Below are 11,512 nucleotides of genomic sequence, written 5' to 3'. Positions count from 1 at the left end.
GCCTATGCATTTCCCTATTTTAGGGCTATATGGCTGATTTAATAAAGGTATGTTGCACTTAGGCGGATATACTGGCATGGAATATAATATTAAAATACATTTATTTTATTTTGGTATACATTTACCATATATCGCTGTGCCCTAAAACATTCAGTGTTGTGGATGTGTGTTTCATTTCCCCCCCGATTTCATGCATGCATTTGGTTTCCTACAGCAACCGACCTCTTTAAAGGACTGAATGAATGTGCCAGATCTTTTCAGGCTGCTGTTATTTAAGGTTTTTTTTTTTTCTTTTCTTTTTTTTTAGCTCAGATAATAATTCAGCGACTTGGCACAGATTTCACTTTTAAGTTTCCCAGCACTGGGGGCTGTCTGTGCTGGGTTTAATTTAGGAAGTCTCTACAGGAACGCTGAAAAAAATGCCGGTTTGAGGCTGACACACAGCAAGTGACACCATTTAGGTTCAAGGGGATAATGGCTTCCATTTCATGTCGGTTGAATCAGTAACCGACAACAAATGGAAAACCATAAAGTCCCTGCAGTCACGGGGGTTTACGGTGTTTTCGGAAGCAGAGACATTGTCCTGCTTTTGTGAGATAGCCTGTTTGTTCATCTTGGTTTCTTTATTTGTGGTTTATTGTGTTCATCCTAATTGAGAACAGAAAGCTGGAATGTGGCTCCTGCACAAACCCTTAAGATTGGGCTGGAAGTCCACTTAAACCCAGTTTGAGGTTGAGAGTGACTTTCAAGTGTAATTTGTGGCATGTAGCGAAGGTAATTATATCAACCCTTCTGTTTTTAAGTGACAGTCGCATCCTTTTAGGACTGTTTTTCTCACACGCGGAGAATCATGTTGCTGAAAGCAGGTTTACTAACACGTTTAATGCCTTTTTGGCTGTAAAGTGATAAAAACACATTCGTTAGATGTAGGCCCTTTTTCTTCTTCTACATGCTGGGTAAAACGTAATTTAATTGAATTTGAGGTTGTTTGGCCCTCTCCTTTGTCCATTTACTAGTGTAAGTAAATATTGAAATTATTTTTATAATGTTTCAATAGATCTAAAAGTAAATGCCAGTTGTTGTTGTTTTTTCTATAGGGCCTACTAGCAAAGAAGCAACCTGGAATTGTGCAAACTCTGGGCTGAATTCATGCTTATTTTCGAACACTTTACTTCCCCGACCGGCCGTCAGAAGACCAGATGTGGAAAACAACATAATTCTTCTGAGAATTGGTCGTCTCAATCACACATGACATAAAATAGGCAAACTCCCTACTGAGAATTGTAACCAACCAGAGACAGTGGAACATGTTCGACTTCATTGGAGGCAATACAATGAGAGAAACCATCGTTTGAAGTCAAGGAAGGCAAAACATCATGGAATAACATTGCCAGGGATCTTGGGGAAAGATATAGCCTATATTATAATTTTGTGTTTTTGTTGGTGGTAACGGGCCTTAGTTTGCCAACCGCCAATAAACACCAAAGAAGAAGTAGAAGTCCGTTCACAGAAGTTGAATGTAGAGGTCATCTCGTTTGACTTGCTAACTGCTTCAGCAGCTTGGGAACTGTTCAGAGCCCGCTGACTAGGTTTGTTATTATTTAGCCTTACTTATTTTCGGTGGTAATCCTGCGTGGGGGTATGCTTCAATGTGTTACAGTCGCCTATAGGTTAGTCAGCCATCTTGGTAGGCAGGTCAGGGTCGTGGCGTCTTCTCTACAGCTCGTTTCCCCCGTCTTTCCACCACACCATGTTTGACTCTACTTGTTCGGTTATATTTTGTGTCACTGTGATAAATACCTGTGTGCAGTAAGTTGTGGCGTGACCTTTAGTTTGTAGTAACTGCTCTCCATGTTTGTTGGGTCACATCTTGGTTGCTTGGTAAGTGATAATTTTTTTAAATTATAAACAAGGTCTATTTTAACTCTTTGTTCTACACTCCGGCATTTTTTTAAAACATTTTGTATTTTCATAGTGAATTAGAAAGTGGTTGGTGGACCACCAGATACTCAATTTAACGGCCTTCTGTCATCCTTCATTCAGTGCAGCTGTAGTTTATTTAGCATGTTCATTCAGTAAATGAGGACATGCATCAGGAGGTGACAACACTAATTGAGATTGAATGCGACCTGTAAGATAGGTGTTTATTTTGACCATAGAGTGTACATGCTCACCAACAAGTTAGCAAGTGAGAAAAAAATGTAAAGTAAAAATACATTTTACTTAATTTTCTTTAAGTAAAAACACAAACCAGAGAGCAGGATTGGGTTAGTTAATTTCCATCCAAAACATTTTATTGTCCTCGAAACTGAAAGGTTTACCCTGTGATTTGGCTTGTTCGCTGAGCCAAAAACATACATTGCATTTCTTCAGGTAGCAGTGGAGGCATACAAAGATCTTTTTGACTGAGAGAAATAAATGGAAAGAGCAATACATGATTCTCTCCTTTGAGTCACATGAGTAATCTTTGCATTCATGAGTAATGGAGAGAAGATTAATTTCAGATCACGGGAAGCTTGAGAAGGTAGCGTCTGGTCTTCGATAAGAGAGGGGGGGGAGGGGGACATAAAAAAACAACAAAAAAAAAACAACCATATGAAGACCAGGTTGTGTTTCTTCCATGTTAGAAAAGGCCTGAAAACAGTCACACTGAAGAGATTTAAGAGTTTAATCTCTGTTTGCCTCTACGTTGTGTAGCTCCTTTATGTAGAGCATCTGTAGTGTACACAAATGGACACTGGATATAATTCAAAACCAAAGTGCCCACAGTCTATATAAAGCAAGGTCACATGACCCAAAACAGGTGATGTCACACAAGGGGTAGGGGCGTTGAGTGGACATGAATGTAACCGACCGCGGCTATCAGTCTGTTTTTGCGTGTGTGTGTGTGTGTGTGTGGTGCAGAAATGCCAGAGGTGTGGCACTCAGCACCATTCATTTACAGTTACTCAGGTGTCTGAACAAAAGAGAAAGACCTCCCCATCTAGTGACTGTGCAGTTAAAAATGGGCACATGGTGATTTTAAGCTCATGCTTAAGTTGTGGTAAACCATCCGAGCACTTCTTTAATTAATAACTATAAATACACAGCAGCGTTTTTACCGGAGAGGTTTCCGTCTGCCTCCTCTCCATGGGTGAGTGTGTGACACGTTTTGTCTCTTAAAAAAAATGGCTAAACTACACTTTGCTCGTCTGCTAGAAGAAACGTGGGTTATGTGGAATTGATTATCAACTTTCATATAGATTTTTCTATAATATATTTATATAGTCATTTTTCCTTTCTCTCACGCACCCACCACGCTTGCTTGCTTTCACATTCTCTCGTCTCACTACTTTTATTCAATGTACACAACGTAATAAACATGGGGTTGAGTGGGGCGCGACAGAGCTGAAATGACAATCACTGAGAAAAAATAATAATAAAACAAAGCCAAAAAGAACTGCAGTCTTTTTTGTCATCCATTGGCTGTTGGACCGACTCGGCAGTCAGCCACGTACAATGGTGGTTTGAGGGGAGGGAGTAGCCATGTCATCAAAGGGGCGGCGCGGGAGGCTCTTTCTTCGTTGGTGCTGTTTTAGTCGTCGTTTTCGTCGTCTTGGTAGCCGGGGTCATCTCTTTGAGGTTGAGGTTCTCCAGCGCCACATCCAAGGTCATGACCTCAACACAGCCCATGGCCTCGAAGTCAGCGAAGTTCCGCAACGAACCGTGACAGTCGTCCTCGTCTTCCGAGGAGGAGGCCGAGGCGTCCTCGTCGGGCAGCAGCGTGGACAGCAGCAGCTCCGTCACAAACAAGCTCCTGTCGGCCCACTGGGCCTCGCACGCCTGCCGCTCTGCTTCCGACAACCGCGGTTCGCTCAGCCTGCAGTACAGAGATTGAACAGTAATGAGACAACGGTGAGTGGATCATGTAACAGATGATGGTAATGACAGTAATGAGAATAGATGGATAACAAATCTTGTGGCAGAGAATAAAAGGACAGCTTAAAATAGTCACAGTACTGCACAGTACAAGGGACGTTAAAGAAATAAGTCCCACCTGCTGAGTAGAAACTGGGAGCTATGTGCAGTATGCTGTGTGTTGGACTCAGTTGGACCCGGGTTTGGACTGGGGTTGGTATTGTGGTTGGCGCTGGAGTTGGAGTTCGTGGCGGCTGAATTGGTATTGAGGATTGCATTGGCTCGTCCGCCGCCCCGAGTGGCATTTCGGGCCGTCTCCAACTGCTGACGCGCTGCCTGGGCCTGCTGACGCTCCAACTGGAGCTGCATCTGAAGCTGTTGGAGCTGGGACGCCGAGGGGCCCGAGCTGAGCTGTCCGCCCGCCGAACGCCTCACCCCTGACAACTGTGACAGGAGCTCTGGAGGAAGAAGACAGTAAAGACAAGAAATGATGATCATAACCAGGAGCACAGAACGACGACGCATCATATGTAGGACGCTGTGCTGCCTCTGATCTACTATAACTCAACGTTGAATATGATGACGCTCAGTGGTGAGGTTTGGAGACTAAAACCCGACCAGCCAGGTCAATGGCCCAGCAGGTATAGCTGGCCATTAGTGAGGAGCTGTTTGTGAGGCGGACTGAACAGGGACCCTTATTATGGCACAGCTGGAGCTGACACGACCAATGCCAAGCTCTGAACCAAATTAAAATTGGGAACAGGATAAACAAGGAATTGCCACATATGAATTTATTAAAAGGTGTCCGAGTACCAAACGCCTGATTGTAGGACTGAGCACCATTGTTTCGTCTCAGTTGTAGCTGGATGATCCTGAATGTGATAGTTTTCTGCCTGACTGTACTGAGAACAAGCATATATTTGTTAGTCTGACCTACATCAGGCTCCACAGCTTCTTGTTCTGCAGCCGTGTTACTCAGCGGAAGCCTGTATCATACGTGTCACCGTGTGTGTGTGTGTGTTTTGTGTTACTGACCTGCTATGGGGTCCATGGCCTCTCTGCTGTAGTTGGAGCTCTGTGAGGAGCTCTGGCTGGTGGAGAGCCCCCCTGTGGTGCTGCTGGTGAAGTGCATGTTAGATCTGCGGGCCCGTGGACCCCCCAACCCACGGCCAGGGTGAAACATCCTCCTCACATGCCGCACCCCACTGGACTCGTCGTGAAGCATGCCGTTAAGGAACACAACCAGAGCATAGTGGTGCAACAACACATTGAAGTTTTTGATTCCACTTCAAAATCCAAACAACTGTCCAAAACTCAAAGATAAATATTATATAGAGAAAATAGAACTTAAAATTATTCCTATTAATTCAAATAAAAAACAATTATTTAAAAAAATCTACACGGTATACAGTAATCTGAGGTCCCCTATACTTGAGTCTGTGATTTTCTTGATTGTTAACGTCAAATTTGGAACTAATTATCACATCAAATAGGACTTTTTTGTGCCGACCCACAAAAAATATTGCTACTAATAAAACAGCGTATCATACAGTTTTTCAAAGCGGGGTATCGCAATACTTTTCTACTATCCTATACTGTGCAACACAATCACATAGATAATACACCACACTGAGTAGCCCACGAACAAAAGCTATGGCCTTAGCTAAGGATGCACCAGCTCTGTCTGCGTTTCATTTAACTAGATTTTTGCATGTTTTGTTTTCACAGCAGCATTTATTCAAAGCACAGTATGAATAGACTGCATCAGCAGCACTCTGAGTCTTCCCAGAGGGCAACTCACATTCCTGACGGGCAAAGAGACGCTGCCATTTCAACCCTTCATACTATTTGAAACATAACAAAACCTTGAGAAGTCCTCCTTTAAGTGGCTCTCCAGAACCATGTGCACCGTGTTTAACAACCCAGACAATTCACAGGAATGATTATGCATTTCTGGAATATAATAACTGGCTAATATAATTCAGCAAAGCCTCAAGTTCGAATAAGATGCCATGGTAATTAAGTAATAAATAAGACATGCCCTTTCACAACCACATTATGGCAACTGTTACTGCCTTGTGCAGTTGGCAGGAAGGTGCGTTCATATTTGTGTTTGTGACGTGCCAGGAGAACATGTGATGATAAACAATGCAAACTAGGCAGAAACCTTGAAATATCTGCTCATCTTCACATAACTGTTTTTCCTATTTCAAAAGGATATCAAGTCTCTGGGTGCTCTGTGTTCAAGCGTGAGATGAGCAGCAAAGTCGTCTGTCACATGATTCGGGTCGCCACCTGGCAGCGCTGCGCATATGGGGCAGATCTAGAGGAGAGGAAGAGAGAGGACACGTTAATATCAGCACACTTCACTGCATTTTCAAAATTCACCCAGTTAGTGCTGGGTACTCTTGAATAAACACTGAGATTGGCAAATCTACTGTACAAATGGAATATTTAAACAGGAAAAGGTGTAATGTCAGGAGAGCTCCAGCTCGGTGTTGAGTGTCAGAACTCCAAGCACACCCGTGCTTTCAACGTTGCTTAATATCTGTCTGTCTGATGTCTATTTTAAATATGTGACACTGTGGAAAGCATCATGTGATTTTGTCAAGTTCTTGTATTTAAAAAGGAAGAACATTTGTATTTGCCTAGCTACCAATCATACATAATCTACAGTTGAAAGAAGCAGGTAAAGTATTTTCCAAACATCCTTGTTAATCCAAAGATTTGCAGTCGTTTCATAACTTGACAAACTAAAACAATACTTGAGGTCATGAACTACATTATGATTTTCAAACTACATCAATAGCATCATGCACATTTAAAAAAGATGGAGTGTGCGATTCTGGAGAAAGATGGTTGGTGTTTCAACACCCACACACAAATCCCCCCCTCCAGATGAACCATCCCTCTCGCTCCCACTGCTTTCTCTTTATAAGTCCATGGACTTTCCCCTGCTGGAACAGTGTTGTGTGGCTTGTAGGGCTGGACCCAATAGTTTTAAGCTTCATTTATAACATTGACATTAGAACTATTATTACGAATAACTATGGTCCATATAGCGTTTTTCTTTCTGAGCACCAGTGTCCATTTTCAGCTCTGACTTCTCTGCGCTGAAAAATCTCAACTATCATCTAGCATCTAGCATCTATAAATAGAGTTGCACAGTTGATCTGACATTACTTGCAGTTTGTTTTTACCTGTTAAGTCAGAAGCTGACATCCGAACTAGTCTTCGACCGTGACATTGGAAAGGAGGACGCAGATTTAGATGTAAACATACTACAGCGTATTTTAAAACCTGCAGGGTCCGGTAATGTTAGGGACATTCTCAGACACCAGTTTAGTTTCCTCAAACAAGAAGGTGTTCCAGGTGTGAAAACATCTAGTCACAGACAGCCGACTAACTTACCACTTCTGTGGAGGTCTCTGTATGGTCTGCAGCCACGTGCTCCTGCAGGGAGATCTCTGTGTAGCCCATCCTGCCACAGTAGGGACATGTGAAGGCCTGAGGCTGCTCCACTGAGAACGCTTCTCCGCCGTAGTACAGGTCTGGAGAGGAAGCAAGGCGGACATTCAGCGTTTCTCCAACACCGTACCACCGGCGGCAGAGATGAAGGAAGTTTGTATATAATAATAATAATAATACAAAGTTAAAGCTTCAGAAGCCCTATTTTAGTTATGTAAAGGCACAATATCTAATAATTAATAAGCGGGTTCAATGGAGAACATGCAACACCCTCTTGTTAACAGAATTGTTTAGCCTTGCCACAACCGTTAATGAAAAAAGTAATTCCCAAGCCAATTCCCATAAAATCAACCTGGGGGTAGTTTATACAAGGTGTTAACACAACACTGACATGTTATCACCATATAAAATGTTTTATGGTGTATGTGTTAGCCAACAGCTGCCAATTTAAAAGAGCCAGACAGCATTAGCATTCATTTGAAGAGTTTGTGTCCATTAGATCAAAACAAATCCATTTTTTAACTTTCCTACCAGCTCTGTTTTAATTTCTGAGGGAAATATCTGGTTATTTTGTTGATAAATGCTCAATTTTGTTCACCAGCTATTCGCTTACTGGGTCTTGCTGCCATTTGATGTTGGGCATGTTAGGTACTGTGGAGTTATCTTCTGCAAGTGGTGAGACTGAGAACATGAGTTCACCTGAAACACTGACTAGTACAGTTTTGAAGAGAGCAGTTTTATACCCCTTTTGTCACCTGCATATAAAATAACCTATAATAAGCCTACGGCAAGAGCTTATTAGCAGCTAATAATAACAGTTTGTAGCAACATTTGACTCACATGACGAGTTTTCTAAATGTTTCCTAATTAAAAGAAAACATTTTCTCAATTCCACTATTTTACTGGACATTCAGCAACAGTTTGTATTTTTTTCATGTCACAGCACCAACGTTTGAAATAATAGAAGCTGTAAAGAACATTTGAGATGATACCACATCTACGGTAATATTAAGTTTGACAATTATTAATGGTAACTAAATTTACATCAATCGTCTGGTCGATTTGGAATTGGAACATCTCTATTTCCATTGCTGCCACTACAAACAGATTTATTTATGTAGGGAGTAAATCCTGACACAAGCCCAATAACACGCTCCCCAAAAAATCCTCAGGCTGTCTGCAGCCTCCCCGTCTGGAAGAAAAAGTCAGTGGCAGCAAAGATAACGTACACTCTAACAATTGATTTTGTGCAGGCTTATTTAAGCCTCCGACGGGTGGTTTCCAAAGAAATAGTATCCTAAGTTTATCCTTATTGTGACATTGGAACAAGTGCCAGTTCTCGATTATTTGTCAGTCACTGTAAAATTCCAGTTTGTTTGTGAGTGAAGCAATTCATTCTCTTTATTTTGGCATACTCCTCCATGACAGCCTTGCAACTGGTCTATCACCCAACACACCACATGCGTGTACACACACTCCCTCTTTGGATGCAGATTAGTCATACTTATTTTTGATAGTTCTATGTTGATACTCAGCTTACGGTAATGTCCGACTCAAAAGCTCTCTGACATTGAGGTGATAAACCACTTTGAGAAACACTTCATAGATACGGTGTGTCTGGTTCGGGGTTAATCTTAAAACTGAACTGAAGAGAAGCAGCAACATGTACATTTTGTCTACTGGGGTAAAGTGTTACCAAACAAACATCATTAATCACAACATCACATATCACTTAATGACAGACAGCTGAGGGGGCTCAAATTCAAACTCCCCATGTTTTCACAGCCTGGATGTGTACTCTGCTCGTAATCAGCCCGATGCGAATATAAATCTACTTACCAAAGTCAACTCGGGTTAATATACACTGCATGGGATGCTCTGTGGTGTGTCTGGTTGTGGTTGCACCGCTTTCATAGCACGATGCACATAGGTCGTAGTCGTAGCAGATTAAACATTTGTATCGTCGACCTCTGAAGTTGCCTTTCAAACATGCATCACAGCTCACGCCTGAGGGAAGAAAGATGAGACGTGACGGTTAGATGTTGTATATCCAAGTCAAATTAATTGGTGAATTTGTGGATTTAAAAAAAAAATACAGCGTTTCAGAAATCTTCTCTGTTCTTATTACACAAACATGGTTTCACATATTCATATAGTACAAAAAAGTAATCTTCAAATGGCTATTAAAGAGTTGTACATTGTAATTTAATGATCACTACACACTTGCAAAAATGGCATTATGCATGTGGTGGACAGAACAAGAACAGAAAAATGCAATCCAATAACAGACAACAGTCCCACAATAAATACTACATCCGTAAACATCTGTATACAATTTCTTGGCTTGGTTGTACATTTCCTTTGGTCATGGTGGTGAAGGGACATGAGTGAGGTGGATTGGATGGCTGTGTTTGATTGTAACACAATAAGAAGGCTATGTTTACAAAAAAAAATGTGTTTTTGAAATTGAACATTAAAAAGTGTCAGTGTATTACAATTATGTTACTGTCCACCCCTTATAGCAATCCTCTTACTCAGCAGTGACCGGGGTAAATGACTAGTGCCTGCCCCGTTCGAGCTAATAAAAACTACACTCACACAACACCCATTCATAAAGCCGTCCTTATGAATGTATTAATTAAACACTATACATATGTATTGAAGGTTTCGTCTTGTGTGTCAAATGGGGTAAACGGGACCATCTCTGTTCATGCCCAGGCCATTCTTGATTGACTAGGACAGTCGTGCAGTCCGTGTATTGCATGACACCCGGCTGTCTTAACTCCCTCAGATCTCCATTCACAGCTAGCGAGCTGTGTAAGCTCAGTGCCATCCTGGTCCTGTTGTGCGGCAGCTAACGACGACCGGCTTCGGAGACGTAAATGAAAGCAACAACCATAACCACTACACCTAAAAACGTAAATAACCTGATAACAGCTGACAGCAAAGTTGACAACACAGACATGGGAGACTAAAGGCCGTTCGGGCCCTGCCGGCTAACGTTCAGCATTTAACGAGTAAATCAGCTACCATTAGCATAACCGCTAGCTGTTACAAGCAAGACAGCTGTCGTGGAGTTCACCTAACTCAACCGACTGATGAGCTCAAATATCTAGTGACAACGTTGGCTAAACGTTTACTTGATACCAACAACGAACTTCAAACCCAACAAGGTTGGTCACAAGGACGAGGCGAGTGTTGGTTTGCTAAATGTTAGCTCGCGAAACTGGAATCTAAAGGCCAACTTTTACCTAAAAAGGGAGGCTGAAGCCAGCTCGCGTTGATGAAAAGACAAGCTCTCGACATAGCAACACCAACTGCTCTCACATTATTCCTATTCTCGGCACTCCCCCTTGCACCCCAGCTCGTTAACGTTAACCTACATTACCAACTAGCTCGCAGGCTAGCTAGCCAACTTGGCTAACGTTAACTAGCCCCTTCCGCTTATATGTCAGCGTTGTTTTGGTCAACTGCAGCAGACCGCTGGACATTTTCCGAAACATAAACGTCAAACGCAAGGTCCGTTGGGATGGACACACATTTTGTGTCCGCCATAACGCGCCCCCGACGAAATTACACTGCAACCTTGCTGCTAACATTAGCGAACGTTAGCTAGGATGGGCTGCAAAACAAGACATTCTGGGTTAGCTAACGTTAGCCAGCGGTGCTCTGTCAACGTTTTTTTCTTGATCACAAATCGCGGCTCGCGCTCACACCTCTGTGTTGAATGAATTCTTACCTTCATGACGGGACATCCTATGGACACTAGCGCAGCCCCCTGCTCGGGCTCCCTGGCTTGCAATACAGAATAATATCAGTGAAGAGAAGAGAAGCCGGGGTTGGTTGGCTGTCCCTGGCCTCTTCCCTCATGAAGGATCCGGTCTGGCTCACTGCACCCCCCACACCCTCCGCCTCCCGCTGTGTCAAAGTCCGGTGACTGCTCCTCCGTCCACACGGTGGCGGTGTTGTCTCATTTTGGTGCTACGGTTGCCTTGGCTGTTGGCTGTTGAGTACCCCTAGGAGTCTCCCCCAAAACATTTTTTTAAAATTCCATGTGAAGTTCCATGACCATCTTTATGAACACACACTTAGATGTGTTCCCATGTCTCCTGAAAGGGCTACATTACTCTAAATAGATTGAGAACCC

At 42.7% G+C, this 11,512-nt stretch overlaps 1 protein-coding gene across 1 annotated transcript; it reads right to left on the bottom strand.

Moving 5' to 3' along the window:
* Positions 1-2,267: 2,267 nt before the first annotated feature.
* Positions 2,268-11,246, bottom strand: LOC311022558 (E3 ubiquitin-protein ligase KCMF1-like). The gene is made up of 7 exons (XM_084023880.1): positions 11,105-11,246; positions 9,205-9,372; positions 7,309-7,448; positions 6,119-6,220; positions 4,933-5,113; positions 4,037-4,355; positions 2,268-3,859 (listed from the first exon to the last, which is right to left on the bottom strand). The coding sequence occupies exons 1-7, from the start codon at positions 11,118-11,120 to the stop codon at positions 3,532-3,534; spliced, it is 1,254 nt and encodes a 417-aa protein (XP_083880006.1). The 5' UTR covers positions 11,121-11,246; the 3' UTR covers positions 2,268-3,531.
* Positions 11,247-11,512: the final 266 nt, after the last annotated feature.

Source organism: Eutrigla gurnardus, assembly GCF_963514095.1.
Source record: "Eutrigla gurnardus genome assembly, chromosome: 13".
NCBI classification, from domain to species: domain Eukaryota; kingdom Metazoa; phylum Chordata; class Actinopteri; order Perciformes; family Triglidae; genus Eutrigla; species Eutrigla gurnardus.
The sequence above is the reverse complement of the archived record's forward strand: the minus strand, read 5'-3'. Positions and strand labels throughout refer to the sequence as shown.

Excerpts from the sequence above, each read along its gene's own strand:
- LOC311022558 (XM_084023880.1), bottom strand. Across the intron at positions 5,114-6,118 it reads ACAGAGCACCCAGAGACTTG|GACGAGTCCAGTGGGGTGCG; the intron begins ATATCCTTTTGA and ends GGCATGCTTCAC. Across the intron at positions 4,356-4,932 it reads GGCCATGGACCCCATAGCAG|AGCTCCTGTCACAGTTGTCA; the intron begins GTCAGTAACACA and ends TTCTTCCTCCAG.